This window comes from Petromyzon marinus, chromosome 31 (genome assembly GCF_048934315.1).
Source record: "Petromyzon marinus isolate PM22_M1 ecotype Great Lakes invasive population chromosome 31, UKy_Petmar_22M1.pri1.0, whole genome shotgun sequence".
In the NCBI taxonomy this organism is placed as follows: Eukaryota; Metazoa; Chordata; class Hyperoartia; order Petromyzontiformes; family Petromyzontidae; genus Petromyzon; species Petromyzon marinus.
Window position 1 is genome coordinate 3,806,300 of NC_133697.1, and position 22,147 is coordinate 3,828,446.

Sequence of the window (22,147 nt, forward strand, 5' to 3'; positions counted from 1 at the left end):
GTATGGCCGTGGTTGAGGGTCTCGAGCACTGTACGGTTGTGGTTCTTTGAGCTTTTGTTGCGGCGTATGGTCGTGGTTTATAACATTACTCTACCTCGCATGATAAAACGATAACATAAACGAGATTACTTTCGACTATATTATCAGCGTTAATAACATTCCTAACGTGGTTAACATTCCTACAGTAAATCCTCGTTAAACGCGGCAGACGCGTTCCTGAAAAGTGCCGCGTTAGGCGACACATTGCGCCAAGTGAAAATAATTTCCCCATGAATAATGTAACGATAAAGTTTGGCGAGATACGGAGTACACAGTGAGATGGAACAAATAACCGAGGATACGCAGCCGCGTTGCCGTCTCATTCCGCGGACTGTATCGCACCGCTCGACAGCAGTAGCTCGTTGTCAACCGTTCAGAAACCGCCTTATAACGGGCGCATTCGATACTGCGCAAAAAGTATTCCCCAATGGAAAAAAACACACGTTAGTGTGAAAACGCGTTGTGTAAACACGTGTCAAGCGACGACTTACCGTGTGCCATCAGATGAACAACATTGCTGTGCTTACCTCTGCCACGCGTGCTTTCTTATCGCGTGGCTCCCACTGCTGCTGGGCTAATTTCATGGATGTGGACACCACCCGCATTCAAAATATGGGTTGTCCACCTCACCACGCACGGAGTTCGCTCTTCTCTCCGAGAAGTGGAGCTGCAGATTCTTGCAACAGGAAAAGCATCGCACGCGAACATTGGCACCAATTTCCCCGTTGCAGCCGATTAGTCAGCAGGTGGAGCAGGAGTGATTACATCAACCAAAGCAATTTCTGTCACGCCATCCGTGCCTGCAACAAACGGTTGCCAACTTCACCTTTTTCACTCCGATTTTCGTGTCGTATGCAAATCACTTCATGCTTAGATGACATCATTTTTTCTGCACTCATGCCCCGGATATCGGCTCACATTCGCTGTTCCGCCACTACATATTCCAGCAGATGTATGGATGCGCCAATGACAGAACAGCATGTTGGTGACCTGGCCAAGGCCTCCAATAACCACTCCTGCCCAATCGCTGGTGTCGTGACCCACTCGAGAAAAGAAGTTACCTAATAAGATGGTCTGTCCTGAATGGCCAGCCAACAGCTGGGAAAGGTCAGGACTCATCATCTTTGCCTTCATCATTCTCCGCCTACTGTCGATGAGAAGGCACGCTCACAAAACCATGCGACTCCGACACCTCGCCAAGCACCAAGCTGCCAGGCTACCCCTTTGGTCTTTTAACCACTCCCTGTTGCTTGATGCCATCCTGCCCCAAGTAGACAAATCTCCATCCCGCATGTAAAAGGAGCCAGAATCAGTCCACCAGTCCTCTTGTATTCCGGAGAGATCCAGGTGGGATCGGTCCAGCTCCCGACTGAGGAATGGCAGCTTCTCCCCCTCCTCCCGCGTGCGAGCCGAAACAAACCCCAGGCGAAGCAAGTAACGGAAAGCGGAAAGCCCGCGGGGACGAACACGACGATGGAGTGCTGGGAAATGTCACAAAAGTTTATTTCTTCAAGTAAATATGAAGCGAACACTAGGGCCCCCACAGCGCTGTGACAGTCACACAGCGTGCGTATAAAAGGCAGACGCTACGTTAAAATGGCGAGAAGAAGAAATCCGACCGAGGGCGTGGACATCGGGCTTCATGGTAAGGGGAGGCGGCGTGCTCAAGGCAACGGTCTGAGCGGAGATGAGATCCAAAAATAGAGTACTCTTACTTCTCATTTGTTGCATTTGCTCATTTGTTATTCAATTCTTACATTGCCACTCTTAAGGATCAGGCTGTGTAAACATAAACCTATATATCCACCACTGAACGGGACGATCCTTCTCCAATACTGCAAACACTGAACGCTCTACAGACACCCGACGACCCGGTCTGTTTTTGGTTTGTATTGCCTAGGTTTGAGAGTTTCAAGTGTGCACCACGGGATGACGCATCAACGCAAGAATGCCTCAAGAGATCCTCCGGAGTCCACGCGTCACCGCGCCGTTCTCTCGACCACACCTCCCGAACCGGAGGCTACGCAGCCTCCACACAGCCCCCCCCCCCCCCCCACACACACAGCCTCCACACAGCGCCCCCCCCCCACGTAATCCAGACACAATAGACGACAGAAAAACAGCACATGTTGCGACCGTGAAACGCCGAGGAAGCAATGACAGCAAATCCCAGCGGAAGCTGAAAGGGATTCTGGGTGACGCACAGGTCTCTAGCAACGATGCCTTCCAGCTGTCTTCATACGACGACCGTGTTGGCGCCTTCCTCTCCCAGTGGACGCACTCCGGGGGTAGATTCCACAAACTCGCGTATGGCACCGCTGTCCCCACACCCCACGCCCAAGTACTGTATGGAGTGGGCGCGAGGATCCTGCCCGCTAGCCTGCGCCTCGAGGGCACTCTGCGTGATTGTCACAGCGGGCCTCTTAAAGACGTCAATGCGCGGCGCTCACGTCAACGCGTCGTAAGGAACGCAGGGAGGGGGATCCGGAGTCTGCTCCAAGTTCGTGCAACGGGCGAGGAGGATGAAGCAGATACGTGCGCACACACAACGGGCAAAAACATTCGCATATCGAGAACTTGACCATCGTGTCCGGTCGTTCGCTGATGGAGCATGTGTCGAAAAAAAACGAGGAGCCCCCCCACAAATAAAGGTGGTGCGAGTAGGGGCTGCTCCCAAAACCCCGCAAGGGGGGCGGGGTGACCTGCGGCCAGTGCAAATCAGGTTTTGGGGGAGGATCGGTGCTTTTGGTAAAAAAAACGCCGTGTGGGGTGTGGGGGCAGGGGGCACACGCTGCAGGGGATACACTCGCAAACCGCACTCATTCAGGCGGAGGGTCCAACCCACTGTCGCGGTCGGGTGGGGGGGCGCGAGGGACGCCGCAGGCGGAGCCCGCTTGAGACGCGCGGGTAACGACCACGTGCCGAGAGAGCCCCCGTGCTGACGCAAGACCGGGGGGAGGGGTAGGGGAGCGGGCCCCACGGGGCTCCTCGGACACAAAACACCCGTCGCACAGACAGCTGAACGCTCGGCGGCACACGGACCGCGTCCGAGACGAGGCCGGACGGCACCGACGACAGATGGGACACGATGGGCGCGAGCGTTTCCCGCCGGGGGTCGGGATCCCGCGAGTGACGGCGCAGGGAAAACAGCGCCAACGATGGGAACCCAGGCGTCGGCGGTTACGGAAGTTCTGGTTAGGGATGCCCTCGTGCGGAGCGAGCCATCACGTGCCCCGCAACGCAGAGGCCTAATGCAGCAGGGGTGGTCGCGCGCTCACAGTTGCGCCTGCTGCTGCGCCGGCTGCTGCGTCGGCTGCTGCGTCGGCTGCTGCGTCGGCTGCTGCGTCGGCTGCTGCGTCGGCTGCTGCGTCGGCTGCTGCGTCGGCTGCTGCGTCGGCTGCTGCGTCGGCTGCTGCGCCTGGGCCCGCGGGCACCGCGCGTGGGGGTCCCCATCGGGCAGGGCGGGCGCGGGGCCCCAGATGCGCACGGTGCCGTCGTCGGAGGCGCTGGCTAACATGGAGGGCACTCGCGGATTCCAGCTGACGCAGCTGACTGCGCGCGTGTGCCCCGCCAGCACCGCCACCGGCTGCTCCTGCTTGCGGTGCCACACGTACACCTTGTGGTCTGTGCGCACACCCACAAAGACAAAGATTCCCCCCACCCCGTATAGGCGTCGGGGCAAGTGATGTTGGGGAGCAGCACCCACGAAGGCTGCAACGGCACACGAGGCGGTGCGGCCAGCACCACGCCCAGCCACCTTTGTTTCCCCAGCGTTGACGTTTACATACAGTACCAGGTATTCGTTTAAGGATGAGTCAACCTTGGGTACGTCCACGATAAGGTTCAGTTATTCAGCACTGATATTAGACATGAGCGAAAATCGAATTCGGGGCATCTGTGATAACCATTACGTGCCACCGCTCCCCACAATATCAGCAAAGACAAAGATCCCCCCATATAGCCTTAACAGACTGTTGGGGCAAGAGCTGTGAGTGAGCACCAATGAAGGCTGGCATGGCACACCAGGGGGTGGGTGGCCAACACCACGCCGGGTCACCTTTATCTTCCTAGTAGCGATGTTTACACACTGCACCAGGTGCTAATTTGAGGCTGAAATGACCTAGGAGAGGCCCAGGGCTGGTTCAAATAATCACTGATGCTGGTCATGAGCGAGAGTTGAACTCGGGTCGCCAGGTTCGTCGTGCAACGCGCTAACCGCTACCCTACCGTTCCCCACAATGTCAGCACACGCGAGCACACTCAACCCCCGGCCCCTGGGGGGGGGGGGGGAGGGGGCGGGAGAGGGGAGGGGCGATGACCCCCCCCCCCCGCCCCGTGTATCCACCATGCCGGGACCTGCCTTCACTGCCGCTCGCCACAAAGTCCTCGTTGGGGCCTCCAAAGCACGAGTGGATCGTGTAGAGGCCCTGTGTGATGCCCTGGTACTTCCTGACGAGCGCGCGCTCATGGAGGTCCCACAGGTGCACGCCCTGCACACACGTACACGCACGTGCGCGCCAGACACGCACGCAAGTCTATATACACGAGCGCGTGCACCAGGACACAAAGATCCCGCGCAATGCCTTCAACAGACTGTAGGGGCAAGTGCCGTTAGCGAAGACCTAGAAAAGACCGGCACAGCACACGATGGGGTGGGTGGGTGGCCAGCAATGCTCCTGGCCAGGCCAGTAATACTGATTTTTACGCCCTGTACCATGGTATTCCTTTTATAAGGCTGAGTCACCATAGGGGAGGCCCAGAACCGGTTCAGATATTCTTCAGATGTTAATAATAGTGTCAGTTTGTAACGCGCCGCCCAAGTGCTCGCTCAATCTCAAGCGTTTGAGCGACTTGGGAGGCGCGAGGGAGCAGACAAGCCAGATGGCAGCTACACGATGAGCTGCCGCCAACAACTGCCGACGCTCTGCAGTCCTCTATATATAAAGATGTTTTCAGCCTATTAATGCCGAGTATTTTTACACATGCGGGAGGACACCAGAGCACCCAGAGGAAACTCGTGCGGACAGGCCGTGAGCAGGAATCGAACTCTCACCACTGCACTACCAGTACATGCAGACCTCGCTTAGCGCGATCACGTGGAAAGCTGATTTGTTATAGCGCTCTTTGTCCTGGAGAAAATAATTACCTTGAAAAATGTAATTAAAAAAAATCTAGACAGCGCTTACAAGTGACAGCGCGCAGTGGCGCTGGCCCGAGAAAACGTCACCTCGCCCCCATCGCTCGCTCAGCCAATGAGAGCGATGCATGCTCTCAGCCAACCAGAGCCCACCCCCCGCGATTCGATTATCACCATTTGTCGTCGGGATAGAGTCTCAGGCGCCACCTCAAAAGAAATCTCACCACAGGATTTTAGACTGAGGGCATCGCTAAGACCACGCAGGTCCTGGAGCTCTTCTCTGAGCCTGGGAGCGTAACGGCAGTGGTGGGGGAGCTTTAACTATATCAGTAAGTATTATGTACTGTACTCAATGATGAAATTACAATAAAGTATTTGTATTTAGTAAACAATATTTACCATCTGTATACGAGCGCTATTATCAATACCTCAATGTATTTCTCATACGAACGGAATAACCTTGTCGAGAATGCATCGCCATGAATACAAATGTATGATGAGCGCTTTTAGTGCTGATTCGTACAAACACACAAGATCCCTGTATATCCTTTAACAGACTGTTGAGGCAAGTTCTGTTAGCGAGTAACAACTATTAAGGCTGGCCCGGCTCATGAGGGGTTTGGTGTGGCTAGGACCATGCACGGTCGCCTTCTTCTCCCCAGTGCTGACAATGTACGCATCAATCCAGGTATGCATTTTAAGGCTGAGTAAGCCTAGGAGACGCCTAGGAAAAGGTTCAGACTACCGTTTATTGGCCGTGAGCGGGAGTCGATCTCGGGTTGCAGGGTTTGTAGCGCAGTGGGCTAACTACTACGCCACCGTTCCCCACATTGCAGAATACACACGCACAACACACGCACAACACACGCACAACACAAGCACGCATTTCCTACTCAGGCACACTGCTGTGCGTCTTGTCGAGGCACGAAGTGAGAACCGGTTTTCCCCTTGCCTTCTGCATGCACTCGGCTCAGCCAGGCCACACAGCGTCATCGCGTGCAACAATCAGTGTTCCAAATCCTCCCTCTAGTCTGCCCAGAGGGCAATCCTCCTCCTCTACAGGACCCATTCCAGTCTGCACCTGTCCTCTGCATTTACACGCTGGGCTGTGTCGGGTGCCTCCTTCGGACGTCACTGGACAGGCAGCAACCTCTGTGGAAACGGGATGGAGGAGGAGGAGGGAGGATGGCGGGAAGACGGAGGAGGGAGGTGGAGGGGGGAGGAAGGAGGGGTGAGGAGGGAAGATGACACCGCTGCCACGCTCACCTGTGTGGCCACGTTGATTAGTGCCAGCCGGTCATCCTTGGACACGCTGAAGGTCATGATGGGGTGGTCCTCCTGGATCCTGCGTGCACAGCAGACACAACCTCCGTCGCGCACGGCTCCCGCGTCAACCACGGCCGGCGGTTTTTACGGCGCTACACCCGCAGCGAGCATCCGCACCCGGTGGCACCGACCACGCGCGCAGCCCCCGTTCAGTCGCTTCGCGGCAGGGCCAGGGCCCTCTGTCGCACCGTGGCGGTCATTTTGACCGTGATTCACTATGCCGCTCGGTGCGGGGTTGGCGAAGGCGGGGGAGAGCATGGATGCGGGAGTACGGTACAGTACAACGATGGGTTTTGCTGCCAGCGCTGCCCGGCAACGTAGGCCCTCGGATGCCTGCGATCACCCTCTGCACGCACGGCGGTCACACATCCAAGGACCAAATCGCGTGGTCGTCTTGGAAACCACGTGTGACCAAGTTCATGTGTTGCTGCTGCTGCTGCTGCTGCCCACGTGCCAGTGGTCGGTTGAGTTGCGAGTTCACTCTGCCAGCGCTGTGGGACTTGGGTCACGTTTGTGTGCGAGGCGCGACACCCGTCCAGCAACGAAAGACGATGGTGATGAACAAATGAGCCCAGCCTCTCGTCAGATCTCACAAGCCAAGCGGGCTTCAGCGTGGGCTGCAATAAACGCAGTGCAGGGATCATCATCCTCACAGTGGATTTTTAGCTAGCCATCGAACAAAGATGGTCACTGCACCTGCAGCCGTCTGGAACGCTCTTCCGATATCAGGAAGCCATCTTCTTTGGTTCTTTCGGTAAAGTCACGTAGAATGAGAATAAAATAATAAATTAATAAAATAACACAATAAAATTCTCACGACGTTTCGGCCACAACACAAGCGGCCTTCATCAGGTGAAAGGAACAGACCTGTCGGGACAACAGAGCTTCAATGTCGTCCCGACAGGTCTGTTCCTTTCACCTGAAGAAGGCCACTTGTGTTGTGGCCGAAACGTCGTGAGAATTTTGTGTTATTTTATTTCATTAATTAATTATTTTATTCTCATTCTACGTGACTTGACCGAAAGAACCAAAGAAGATGAATCCTTGCAGTCACGAAAGCTTTAAATTGAAATCAGGAAGCCAATGGAGCTATAAGCACTTTTAAATCTAAATTGAAATCTAATTTATTTCTAACAGTTTTTTTAATGTTTAGTTTGTTGTCCTTACCCCACACCTTCGTTTAGCACAGCTGGCTATGTACGATGTGAAATAAATGCAAGGTACATCAAAGCCATTTTATTATTCTCGTATGGCCAATGAAGAGCAGCCACTAAAGCACAATTGCATATGCACATTCACACACAGAAAGTTGTTTTATCTCATGCACACACTTACACACTAACACAGACACCCTCACACACAGCCATATAAAACACTAACGTAAACACACACAAAGACAAAGACCCCCCCCCCCCCCACCGTACAGCCTGAACAGACTTAGCTCCTATAAAGGCCGGCACGGCACACGAGGGGGTGGGTGGTCAACACCACGCCCGGCCGCCTTTGTCTCCCGAGTGGTGATGTTTACACACCGCACCAGGTACTCATTTGAGGCTAAGTTGACCTAGCTTCAGATAATCGCCACTGGTGTTGACCGTGAGCGGGAATCGAACTCAGGTCGCGGGGTTCGTAGCGCAGCGCTCTAGCCGCTACACTACCACTCCCCACCCGCTACACTACCGCTCCCCACCCGCTACACTACCGCTCCCCACCCGCTACACTACCGCTCCCCACCCGCTACACTACCGCTCCCCACCCGCTACACTACCGCTCCCCACCCGCTACACTACCGCTCCCCACCCGCTACACTACCGCTCCCCACCCGCTACACTACCGCTCCCCACCCGCTACACTACCGCTCCCCACCCGCTACACTACCGCTCCCCACCCGCTACACTACCGCTCCCCACCCGCTACACTACCGCTCCCCACCCGCTACACTACCGCTCCCCACCCGCTACACTACCGCTCCCCACCCGCTACACTACCGCTCCCCACCCGCTACACTACCGCTCCCCACCCGCTACACTACCGCTCCCCACCCGCTACACTACCGCTCCCCACCCGCTACACAACCGCTCCCCACCCGCTACACTACCGCTCCCCACCCGCTACACTACCGCTCCCCACCCGCTACACTACCGCTCCCCACCCGCTACACTACCGCTCCCCACCCGCTACACTACCGCTCCCCACCCGCTACACTACCGCTCCCCACCCGCCACACTACCGCTCCCCACCCGCCACACTACCGCTCCCCACCCGCTACACTACCGCTCCCCACCCGCTACACTACCGCTCCCCACCCGCTACACTACCGCTCCCCACCCCCTACACTACCGCTCCCCACCCGCTACACTACCGCTCCCCACCCGCATATCCACCCACCCACCATCACAGACCAGAGAAACAGTTTGTAAGTTTCCACTTGTACATTCGGAATCCGCATTGAGCCTACGAATGATGGCAATGGGGGTACCGAGAGGAGGGGGAGAGAGTGGGTGGTGGTGGTGGCGGTGGTGGGACGGGGAGGCGCGGGGGGGGGGGGTACCCACAAGGCCCGGTCCGTGACGTCCTCAAAGTTGTAGCTGCAGATGCGCTGGTGCGTGTCTGACGCCAGCACAGATTTCCCGTCGGCCGAGCACCAAACGCACTGGATGCGCACGCCCTGCCACGACTCCAGCACCGTCCCGTTCAGGTCCTGTCGCGCGCGGACAATCGAACAAATAACAACGATCGTCATGTCAGGGTCGTTGTCGCGATGACGGTGTCTTTGTGATCGCTTGCCTGTCGCGCCGGGGCGAGTGCACGCCAATCGGCGACAACGCAACTATGCAGCTCGCAATGAGCGACTACGCGGGCCGCGATCACGTAGCCCGCGGACGAGCGACGACTCAAAGCGCGTCGCGCTACGCGACAGCGCACGCCGCCGCCGCCACTTACCACTGGCCTGGAAGGCCGCCGGCGGAAATAAAACTTCACCTCTCCATTAAGGCACAAAGTGCTCCTCTTCCATGCTCCTATACCAAGGGTATACATACGCGCTATGCAAGTACACGACATATAGGTACGCATTACCAACGTGTGCGTAACATATATATGCGCGCGACAGACGGACATGTTATGTTTGCTTGATACATATAGGATATACTTACGCAACATATATACAGGCTATACGTATGCAATGCACGTACAGAATATAAACATAGGATGTAAGTTCGCGATACATGATACACGTACACGATATATGTACAGGATATACGATATATGTACAGGGTATATGATATATATACCACCATTACAAGTTAGGGAATGGGGCATACAAACTTGTGCAGAGAAGACGTAAGATGCCACCGATAATACTAACAAGACTGTGAACACGAGCAACGCACCAGCAGGGCTAGAATACCGACACTCGCACCGGTATAACTGAGCATGGAAAATCACAGATGCACACACACACACAAGACTCGTGGACTCGCATAGAGACTCGCTCACCAACTCACAGACTCGCTCACCAACTCACAGACTCGCTCACCAACTCACAGACTGGCTCACCAACTCACAGACTCGCTCACCAACTCATAGACTCGCATAGAGACTCGCTCACCAACTCACAGACTCGCTCACCAACTCACAGACTCGCAAACAGACTCGCTCAACAACTCCCAGACTCGCTCACCAACTCACAGACTCGCTCACCAACTCCCAGACTCGCAAACGGACTCGTCGACTCACACACTGGTAGAACTGTCCACGCTGGCCGCCTGTGCAGAAGCGCCGGCTGTCCGGGAACCAGGAGGCGCACACGAGGCTGTCATCGTGCGACTGCGACATCTTCACACGCAGCACCCCGGTCTGCAACGCCCACAGCATAACAGCGTCACCACTCATCACCACCGCACAACCACATCACCACTCATCACCACAACACGACCACATCACCACTCATCACCACATCACCACTCATCACCACCGCACAACCACATTACCACTCATCACCACAACACAACCACATCACCACTCATCACCACAACACAACCACATCACCACTCATCACCACAACACAACCACATCACCACTCATCACCACAACACAACCACATCACCACTCATCACCACAACACAACCACATCACCACTCATCACAACTCAACCACATCACCACTCATCACCACAACACAACCACATCACCACTCATCACCACATCACCACTCATCACCACAACACAACCACATCACCACTCATCACCACAACACAACCACATCACCACTCATCACCACAACACAACCACATCACCACTCATCACCACAACACAACCACATCACCACTCACCACCATAACACAACCACATCACCACTCATCACAACTCAATCACATCACCACTCATCACCACAACACAACCACATCACCACTCATCACCACAACACAACCACACCACCACCCATCACCACAACACAACCACACCACCACCACAACACAACCACATCACCACTCATCACAACCACATCACCACTCATCACAACTCAACCACATCACCACTCACCACCACAACAACACAACCACACCACCACCACCGCACAACCACACCACCACTCATCACCACAACACAACCACATCACCACACACCACCATACACAACCACACCACCACTCACCACCACAACACAATCACATCACCACTCACAACCACAACACAACCACACCACCACTCATCACCACAACCACACCACCACTAACCACCACAACACAACCACACCACCACTCACCACCACCGCACAACCACATCACCACTCATCACAACACAATAACATCACCACTCATCACCACAACCACACCACCACAATACAACCACACCACCACTCACCACCACAACACAATCACATCACCACTCACAACCACAACACAACCACACCACCACTCATCACCACAACACAACCACATCACCACTCACCACAACACAACCACATCACCACTCATCACCACAACACAACCACACCACCACTCACTACCACAACCACACCACCACTCACTACCACAACACAACCACACCACCACTCATCACCACAACCATATCACCAGACATCACCACAACACAACCACAACACCACAACACAACCACATCACCACCACAACAACACCACCACTCATCACCACAACACAACCACACCACCACTCACCACCACAACACAACCACACCACCACTCACCACAGCAACAACACAACCACACCACCACTCATCACCACAACACCACCCATCACCACAACACAACCACACCACCATTCATCACCACAACACAACCACATCACCACCACAACACAACCACACCACCACTCATCACCACACACAACCACATCACCACTCACCACCACAACACAACCACACCACCACTCATCACCACAACACAACCACAGCACCATTCATCACAACACAACCACACCACCACTCATCACCACAACACAACTACATTACCACTCATCACACACACACACACCTGTGTGTTCCACAGCCATAGCTCGGAGCAGTCATCGGGCCCGCAGGCGATGAGGTGCGTGTCGTCCGGGCTCCATGCGAGGTAGGAGACTCCGTACGTGTGTCCCTCCAGCGTGTGCGCCACCTTGAGCTGATGGCTCTCCTGCCACACGCACACGTGCTCGCTCAGCGCTGGTGGCGCGCGGGGGGAGACTAAACTAAACTATACTACTTTTCTTATTTTACCACGTAGGGCCCACTGAGCTGTATAGCTCCATCTTATTCAACTGATGAAAGAGAAATACGGGGGAACTCAGCTCTTTCAACTTGCCTAGTTCTGGCCGTTAACCCCGATTCTGTTCATTTCCGGCTGTACATACACGGTCCATTGGGATCTATGATAGGAATTCGCCTTCCAAATTGTAATTATCTTCGTATTTTGATGATTGAGTGAGTCGAAACTAAACACCAAACAATTTTTATTTTACCAGGTAAGGCCCGCCGAGCTGGAAAGCTCTTTTTCAGAACCGACCTGGCGACAAATGATAGCTGAACGAAGTGGCTCATCATCATGTGGACAGTTATTGCAGCCAAATACTCTTAAACACAAGTTGACTCTTAATGTGGAGGGAAAAACTGGACCCGGACAAAAATCCACGTGACCACGGGGAGAGAGACACACAAAACCCCAAATAAACAGGCGTCAGGGTCGGGATTGAACCCACGACCTCCTGTAAACCAGGCGAGGTAGTTAACAGACGCCCGCAACCTGCACGCCATACTGCGCCACGCTCAGGAAACTGTTCCCACGTGTCAACTCCGGAAACGCGGAGACAACCGATTGCTTACTCAGCGCAACAAGTGGGGGGAGGGGGAAGCTGTGAGAACCGGGCCCCACCTGCTCCACCAGCCAGATGATGACGGTGGAGTCCTTGGAGCCCGTGGCGAGCCGCGTGCCGTCATTGGAGAACTTGCAGAACCACACCTCGTTGCAGTGCTCCGTGAGCACCTGGCGCGTGTGGCTCGGGAAGTTCTTCCTGCGGGGGGGGGGGGGGGGGCGCGCGCACCGGGGCCGCGGCGGGGGAGGACACGTGGCCACCGCGGGGTCAATCGTGCTCAAGGATGGGGGTCAGGGAGTGGGAGGGGGGGTGTAGGACGACAACCCGAGTAAGATCACAACCAGGGTCTTCATCTACTCACGCAAGCACACATCGACTTCTTGACGGCCAAAGTGACTGTCAAAGAGAAAGCAGAGAGAGCGAGACGAAGACCCCGAGTTGGGGCCTGGGTGAGGGTCACGGTGCACGGGGCGGGCTCGTGCGAAACACTGCTGGTTGGACAGGTGGAAGAGAGGTCTCTGGGTGATCCTCTCCTCGGCGTGTTTGATTCGTACGCCTTGCTCCTAACGGATCCACGCTGCTTCTGCTGCAGGCCCCGGGAGGCGCTAGTGGCTGCAGCAGAGAAGCATTGATCCTTGAGTCACAGCGCGACCGCAAATGTATGTCCGTTGAACTTCATTCGCACCGTACGTAGCCAACCGCGCCAATCGGTGCGAGGAGCGCCTCGCAATGGCACGGTTGCAAAATCAAGCCCTAGTTTGGGGTTGACTCCGCCATCGTCCCTCCCTCCGGGGTTGATAAAATGAGCACCACATTTGGTATCAACAGTGGTTGTCCTATGGGGTAGACTAACCCCCGCCATAGGAATTTGAAATTTTGTACCTCTGGCTAAGGGCAATAAACAGGAGATGAGCACCAATGCCTCAATGCTCTGACTTCGACAACCCCACACAAAGGCAGTGTGCCCCGATGTGTCCCACAGTGTGCCCCGATGTGTCCCGCGGCGTGGTGCGTCCCGCGGCGTGGTGCGTCCCTCGGCGTGGTGCGTCCCACAGTGTGGTGCGTCCCTCGGCGTGGTGCGTCCCACAGTGTGGTGCGTCCCACAGTGTGGTGTGTCCCACAGTGTGGTGCGTCCCACAGTGTGGTGCGTCCCACGGCGTGGTGCGTCCCACAGTGTGGTGCGTCCCTCGGCGTGGTGCGTCCCACAGTGTGGTGCGTCCCGCGGCGTGGTGCGTCCCTCGGCGTGGTGCGTCCCACAGTGTGGTGCGTCCCTCGGCGTGGTGCGTCCCACAGTGTGGTGCGTCCCACAGTGTGGTGTGTCCCACAGTGTGGTGCGTCCCACAGTGTGGTGCGTCCCACGGCGTGGTGCGTCCCGCGGCGTGGTGCGTCCCTCGGCGTGGTGCGTCCCTCGGCGTGGTGCGTCCCACAGTGTGGTGTGTCCCACAGTGTGGTGCGTCCCACAGTGTGGTGCGTCCCACAGTGTGGTGTGTCCCACGGCGTGGTGCGTCCCACAGTGTGCCCCGCAGCGCACCGCACCGGCTGCAGTAGTGGTCGTGCAGCAGGCAGGCGTCCGGCAGGTCCAGCTGCAGGCGCGAGTTATGGTAGAGGCAGCGCTGCTGCTGCAGTTCCACCGCCTGCTGCAGCAGCGTATGCAGGCGGCGCGGGGGCAGCATCACCGACGGCGGCAGGAATGCTGCGCACGCCGCGCCCACCGGGAACAACCGCACACACACCAGTCAGCGCCCGTGGACACCGTGGGGTCAATGGTGGTGGAACAGGAGGTAGTGGTGCAGCTCTGCTCGTGCCACTGCTGGTGGAAATGGTCTCCAGATCCCCTCCAGAGCGGTGGTTCCCTAACCCTGCTGGACCGGCGCACCACTGCCAACCCTCGATACAATGTGCGCACCACCCCGCACCAATAACAGCTATGTCATACTCTTTATTAGAGCAAAAAGTTTTGCTGGCTGCCTGGCAGGCTGACGAGTGGGCGGGCAAGTGCGCGGTGGTGACTTCGCCCGCATCCCACAGCGTTGAGAAGGGTTCGTGCGCGTTGTCACGGCTCCCCCCGCCCACCCACCACCCGGCCGTCTATCGTGCGCACATGCGTGTGCAGTGCTGGCCAAGCTTAACAGGACTCGTAGTTAAATGCCTCATCTGCTACTGCTGCTCCGCTAGCAGTGGTGCATCAGCACATATAACAATAAAATGCAGTAATAAAAACACTGGAGCCGACAGTTTGGGCAATGGCCCTACATCATAGTGCATAAACGATCCTCTACAGTTCTTTCAGGCTAGATTGCGTAAACATAAATGTGTGGTTAAACCGTTAATGTAGTCATATAATATGTAGTCATCTACTGTATGACTACGTTAACCCACCCCATTGTCTTCGCACCTGATAGTCTCAAGTGATGACATCACCTGTACTCCCCTATTTAAGACTGAAACAGAACTTCTTTACAATTCTGGCTATCGCCTGATGAGGCCGGTTGTAATCACCAGCGAAACGTCATGGTACTCGAATTGTAAATATTGTGGGTTTACTCTCGCTGAACTCGTTACTAATTGGCACATTTTCTTTACGTGACAAACTTTACTAAGTGGCTGTGTCGGGTGGTAGCGGGCTTAACGACACATTTATATTTACGTGATCTAACCCAAAAAACCTTTGTTATGGAAAATATTGGTCGCGAAAGCCAACGTGTTAATACTTCTATAGTTCTAAGGATCACTTCTAATGACCTTGCGGGGTGCCAGTGGTCCGCAGACTGCAGGTTGAGAATCACCGCTATACAGAAGGTCATTTGGCCTACTCTTCCACGCTGGACAGAGCAGTGGGGAGTACCCACATTTCACCCTACCATACCGGACCTGCCGATCAACTGTGGGAGACTTTTGTGGGAAAAGGTGGTGGAGGAGGGCGAGAAGGTGGGGTCCCATGTGAGAGGGGACTCTGGGCGAGAGAGTGAGGGGCCTCACCCTGCAGTTTCTCCAGGAGCCGGCATCTGGAGGTCGGGCCCTTGCCGTCCCAGGAGGCCTTGTCCCTCAGCTCCTCGGCGGTGCTGCACATCAGGTACCTGGGGAATGGCACAGGTATACAATCGACACTCAGCGGTGTCCACTATGGCTGGGCTACTCCAGGTGGACAATGGGAATGGCCACGTCACCCCGACACAGCACTATAAGCGTGAACAAAGTCACCGCATGAATAGCGTGCGCAGCGTCGCTCAGTGTGTGTGTGGTGTCACTTGGTGCTTGTGTGCGTGCGCTGTCACTTGGTGTGTGCTGTGTCACTCGGTCTATGTGCGGTGTCCCCCCCTGGCAAGGCGTGCAGTGCCCACCCACCCGCTAAGCTCGTGGATTCTCTCCGTGTTGTGCTTGAGTGGCGTGAGGTCCTGGCGTAGCACGGTGAGTGCTTCCAGGAGTTTCCCGTCCTCCAGGTGCTCCAGGTACTTCTGCTCAAGCAGCAGGAACTTCATGTGCTGAGGGCATGGGTCCCACGGGGGACAGCATCGAAGACAGCAGCCGGAAGAGCAGTGGGCACAGCATTAGGGCACCGAGTTACGAACACAACCACACGTCTCACCGGGCACGGCATTTCGTCACCCCAACACTCCACTGGCTCCCAAGCCAACCCAGCATCAATTTCAATATCGCACGCTCACCATCTCAAACATCCTGTGGACCCACCCCTGCCTAACACTTCCTACGTATCTCACTCTACTCCCCTCCACACAATCTTCCCTTTCCGCTCTACCCTCACTCTACTCCCCATCCAGTCTCCTACCTCTCCCCTCTCATCTCACTCTACTCGCTTCCACGCACTCTCCTACCTCTCCCCTCTAATTTCACTCTACTCCCCTTCACACTCTCCTACCTCTCCCCTCTCATCTTACCCTACTTTCTCCACGCGCGCTCCACTCCAGTAACCAATGTTTTCCATCTTAGCCCCCAGTCAACCTTCACTCAGTGTGACGTCACTCATTCTCCTCTGCTGCCCCTCATCGTCTGTCTGGAACGTTCTCTCCCTGGTTTACATGCTGCCAACTCGCTAACCCTGTTCAGCGTCTTCAGATGTGGTTGCATTTATCCCCTGTAGAAGTCCAAGGAGTCTCCTGCTTACCACAACTCCATTTGGTGAATTCATCAGCAGCTTCAACTCACCAAGGTCCTTCTCAGCCTAAAATAAAACACACAGCAACAATAACAGCCGCTATTCACCGCGAATTGGCGGTGACATCACCATAGTGTTTGTGCTAGCCTAGGGGCAATTTGAAGATATCAAGTGAAGTGTGGAAGGCTTGCTGCTGGCAGGAGACCACGGGACAACCCCAGGTTGTTATGGGTTGACTGATTGAGCTGACTGGCAGATGCACCACCTGTGCTCCTCACTGTGCCACATTGCTGCGTTTTAAATGCCCTGCACTGGTTGTGAGCTTCACTCCTCTGCCCTCCGCTGTAGTTGGATGGAAACTGCCTCCAACTGCCCAGTAGTATTCTTCACAAACCTCATCCAGACGCCGATTTTGACACTGCTGGCAGCAGTCATCGGCAAGTTCACTCAGCTCCACATCCTACTGTATGATATCAGTCCATATTTTTCTAGACCATGCTGTGCCAGTTTAACACACTCTATCCAGCCAAACAGAAGCTGCTTGGCCATGCAGTGGTTGGGCAATGGGCTACATGAAACAGACAATGCAGCCTTGGCTCCTGCGGGAGCCCACTTACGGGACTTTTGTTCAGATCTGCGAGCTCCTCTCACAATCCAGTTTGGTTAAACGAAGGATGAACTGCAGGCAGGCCAGCCTGAATAATTCAAATAGGTCCTGGCATACACATAGAAAGACAAGGATCCCCCTATAGCTTTAACAGACTCTTTTGTGTGGTGCCCGTGTGGTGTGGTGGTGTGATGCCCGTGTGGTGCCCGTGCAGTGCAGTGCGGTGCCCGTACCGTGTGGTGCGGTGCCCTACAGTGTCGGGTGCGGTGCACGTGCGGTGTGGTGCTCGTGCGGTGTGCCCGTGTGGTGTGGTCCCAGTGCGGTGTGCCCGTGTGGCTGTTGGGTGCACTGTGTCTCGCGAGCGAGCGTGCTGGTTGTGCAATTTGGCAGTCCGTGCCTTTTCCCACTCCCCGTCCATCGCGTGGCTCCGGAACCTGGATGCGGCCGGGTGCTCCAGTCGACAGCCAGACTCCTCCACGAGCCTCTGCACCGTTTGTCTGTGGGGGGAGAGGGGGTGGGCAACCATGGCACGTGCACCGTCAGCCCCCTCCCCTGCCGGGCGGTAGTGACTACGCACGTGGCCTGTAATCCATCATTGAGGAGGAGAGGGTTATGGGATGACACAAATTAATGTGAAACGCTCTTCCTGTGCGAGCAGAGGTGCCACACCCTGGCTCGCCAGAAGGCGGTACAACAAAGTGCCCTTGATCTGTACCGTCCGTACAGGAGAGTGCTGCCCCCTCGTACACGTGGATTTTCTCCAGATGCTCCGATATCCTTCCACAAGCAGACACTCATCATCAAACTGGTCGATACCACCTTCATATACAGAGGACTGCAGAGCTTTAGGGTGAATTTGATGGTGGCACATTGCGTGGCCGCTGCTGCCTTCCCACTTGTCTGTGGTTCCTCGTGCTTCCAAGTCGCTCTCTTTGAGTGAACGAATACTGAGCGGTGGTGGCATGTTACAAACTGAAATCATTACGGGTGGCCACTGCAAGAGCCTCTCCCAGGATCTCTCCGCTTGCCAAGGACATTAAGTTTGCGAATTCGCAATGGTGGGGGGAGGTGGGGGGTGAAGCTATGTTGAAGTTGGTGGCCACGTGGCTATAGAGACCCACGTCAAGTAGCAAGGGGCCTACGGGGTCATGATATGAATTTAGGGGCTCAAGTCTATATATGGATTGCTGCCCCCTCTTAATGCGTTCAAGCTGATCTGGTGGCAGGGTGGTTGGTTTATGATGCACAATTGCAAGCCCATGAGTTCAAATCCTGGTCAGGGGCTGACTCAGCCCTTCATCGACATCACCAGCCACTATCAATCCACTGCTGGTTTAGGGACATCAAAAGGCCATGTCCCTCTCATGCTCCTGCGATGTAACAATCCCGACTTGCCCCCAACAGTGCAGCCTGTAACCCATCCCTGCAGGGTGGATGAAATAAGTACCGTATTGTGGTAATCCAATTGTGGTTGTCACTCTTGGCCGAGGACAAGGAGAGTTGGCGATGCCATGCTCGTTAGAGTCGATCAGCAACGTGAGTGTTTCAAGTGAGCTGTCTACAAGTGTGCGTTGAAGGGGGGGGGGCTATTACACCCCCCCAATCTTGCTATTCCACGCGGCCCTCACACTGGATTCCGAGCCTCTGCGGCTATGGGGGAGCCCAGCAGGTTAAACATTAATTGGACTGCGTACGCAGCGGCGAGCGGCATTCACGAGCGCACGCACACACAACACCACACAGCTCAGCCGCTGATGAATCCAGAAAAGACGTTCACAATATGGTGACCTGCTTTGGCAGGAGCCCTCCTCCTCGTGTACGTGCGTGCCCGCTACCCAAAATGTTGGCCCCGATATGTATTTACGCAGTCACCGTCCACGGTCCTACCCACTGCCAGACGAAGGCCTTCCCCCTCATTAGTCACGACAATCACACCGCGAGACGCGGCTTCTCCACTGCTGGCTGGATTCCGGCCTTCGGACCAAGTGAACGTGACGGACGCCTCGAGATATTTCTGCTTCGCGTCGGCGGGGACCTTCGTATCCCCGCTGACCAGGACGCATCCCCGCTGACCAGGACGCATCCCCGCCCGCCCGCCCCATCACTTGGCGGTCGCGAACCCTGGGGAAGTGGGGGTTGGGGGTGCCTTGGACTCACGTGAGGCCAAGGCCCTGCAGGTGCTGCCCGACCAGGCGGATCACGTCCTCATCCGTGCGGCTCATCCTGCGTGGCCGCGGTCTCCTCGGGGTCCCCTCCCCCGGGTGCCCGGGGCCCAACGCGCCCTTGATAGCCCCCTGCTGCAGGGCCGAGGGGCATGGGCCCTGCATGGCCGCTGCCGCTGCCGACTCTCGCCTGCGCCGCTTGCGGGGCGGAGCGCCGCTCCTCGCTCCTCCGTCCTCCGAGTCCGAAGACGAGGCCAGAGTGGAGCCTCGCCCGCCCGGGGCGGCGGGGAGGAGGTGGAGGTGAGGATCAGGGCCAGACCCGGCCCAGGATCAGCCTCAGAACGAGAGCCAGATCGAGAGTCGAGCCAGCCCAGAACCACCGCTAAAACAAAACCAGACCTGGACCCGTGCCAGTCCAGACCCGGGACAATCCGCGACCGGCCCAGAATGAGACCCAGAGCCGCCAGACGAGAACTGGGCGAGACGCAAGAAAGAGTGGCGGAGTGGAACCAGATTCCAGACTCAGTAGCGCACCTAGGCCAGAGGCGGGTGCGAAACAACCGAGAACCAATCCAGACTGAACCCAAACGCGACCCGGATCGGAGAGGACCGATAAACCAAGACTCTGTAGTCGAGTCGAGCCGAGAGAAGAACCAACCCCGAACACGGAGCTAGACCCGGCTACCGAGCCTCTGAGCCAGACCCGGACCAGAAAGGCTCCAAGGAGACCCGGACCCAAAGAAAGCCGAGCGCGTTCCACCCGGAGCGCAGCTGGCGGGACCCGCGCGCGCGCCGCCCCCCAACCCCCCCCACACCCCACCCCACTCCGCGGCTCACCTTACATTCCGTAGTGCGCACGTGCGGCCGCCTCGCGCAATCGCCGCTCGCCATTTGTCTAGACGTCTGCACGCGGGGCCACGTGATAGGTAGAGCCAATGAGCGAAGGGTTAGGGAAGAGGGGCGGGGGGGGTGCTCCTATCCGTGCTGGGTAATATAAAGCGGTGGTGAGGTCACGTGACGATGCTCGCGTGCTTCCCACGTGTGCGGGGCGAGCCGGCCCCCTGGGACTCGATGCTGGCAGTTCAGCATTGGTTCACTCAAGCCCGACACTGCTGATGAGACACTGAAAGTCGAACCCAGCCCTCGCCTATCACAATTGGCAGTTCAGCATTGGTTCAATGACGCCCGACACTGTTGATGAGACACTGAAAGTCGAACCCAGTCCTCGCCTATCACAACTGGCAGTTCAGCATTGGTTCAATGAAGCCCGACACTGCTGATGAGACACTGAAAGTTGAACCCAGCCCTCGCCTATCACAACTGGCAGTTCAGTATTGGTTCAATGAAGCCCGGCACTGCTGATGAGACGCTGAAAATCGAACCCAGCCCTCGCCTATCACAACTGGCAGTTCAGCATTGGTTCAATGAAGCCCGACACTGCTGATGAGACACTGAAAGTCGAACCCAGCCCTCGCCTATCACAACTGGCAGTTCAGCATTGGTTCAATCAAGCCTGAAACTGCTGATGAGACACTGAACGTCAAAGCCAGTCCTCGCCTATTATATTTGGAAATTCACCGACATTGGTCCAATTAAGTCTGACACTGCTGATGAGACGTTGAATGTCAAACCCAGTCCTCGCCTATAACATCTGGCAGTTCACCAGTATCGGTTCAATCAAGCTTGACACTGCGGATGTCAAATGCTGCTGAAACAATGCACTCCAGAGATGGCCGTGTGGCTGATGGGATGGTGTCAAAAAATACTATCCGCAATTGTCTGTCATGGGAGGTTTCCCTCGCTCCTCAGCTGCTCGCAATATCTGGGAAATCCACCTCCCTCCAACTCGGCCAATCCTACGCACCACCTGGGCTCCATCAACTCTCCAGGATGCGCCCTCGGCAGAGGTTCGCGTTGATTGCGTGCAACCGGGTTGAGTACTCGTGATGTCAGGGAGAGAGAGAGAGAGTCTCGTTTGTCAAGAGTGGCTGACCCCGGGGTCACCAAAATGACGACAGCAAAGACAAACAGAGCAGAAGCACCGCGAGCGATCCTCACAGTAAGAGTGTGCCTACGCAGATTTCAATCTCCTCGCTCGCGTGGCTCTCCGGCTGCTACGCAACTGCGCACACGGCAGAGTGCCGGATTCTCCTAGTCACACAAATAGCTACCCATGTGTAACGGTGTTATTGGGCGAATGTCCACCGTCTCTGGTAGATAGCTACTACTTGCCGATAGCGGGCAGTCGACGGGGCGAGCCAGTACCAGGGGAGTATGACCCAAGGGGTAAACAGCCAGCCGGGAAAACGGATCCTGGAACGAGTGGGCACAGCCCCCACGTAGGGAGGGGGCTGTGGGGGACTGATGTCACCCTTCCAGAACCTGGTGGAAGGTTCGGGAAGGGGGGGGGCGTGGCTAGGGCGGAGCAAGCCACGGAGCAGGATAAAATCCGG

At 56.1% G+C, this 22,147-nt stretch overlaps 1 protein-coding gene across 1 annotated transcript; it reads right to left on the reverse strand.

Moving 5' to 3' along the window:
• Positions 1–1,525: 1,525 nt before the first annotated feature.
• On the reverse strand, positions 1,526–20,499 carry LOC116947685 (WD repeat-containing protein 26-like). The gene is made up of 13 exons (XM_032963687.2): positions 19,690–20,499; positions 17,930–18,029; positions 16,935–16,991; positions 16,157–16,293; positions 15,791–15,888; positions 14,348–14,504; positions 12,871–13,009; positions 11,995–12,135; positions 10,241–10,360; positions 9,058–9,203; positions 6,443–6,521; positions 4,400–4,529; positions 1,526–3,663 (listed from the first exon to the last, which is right to left on the reverse strand). The coding sequence occupies exons 1-13, from the start codon at positions 19,857–19,859 to the stop codon at positions 3,314–3,316; spliced, it is 1,824 nt and encodes a 607-aa protein (XP_032819578.2). The 5' UTR covers positions 19,860–20,499; the 3' UTR covers positions 1,526–3,313.
• Between the last annotated feature and the right edge of the window lie 1,648 nt (positions 20,500–22,147).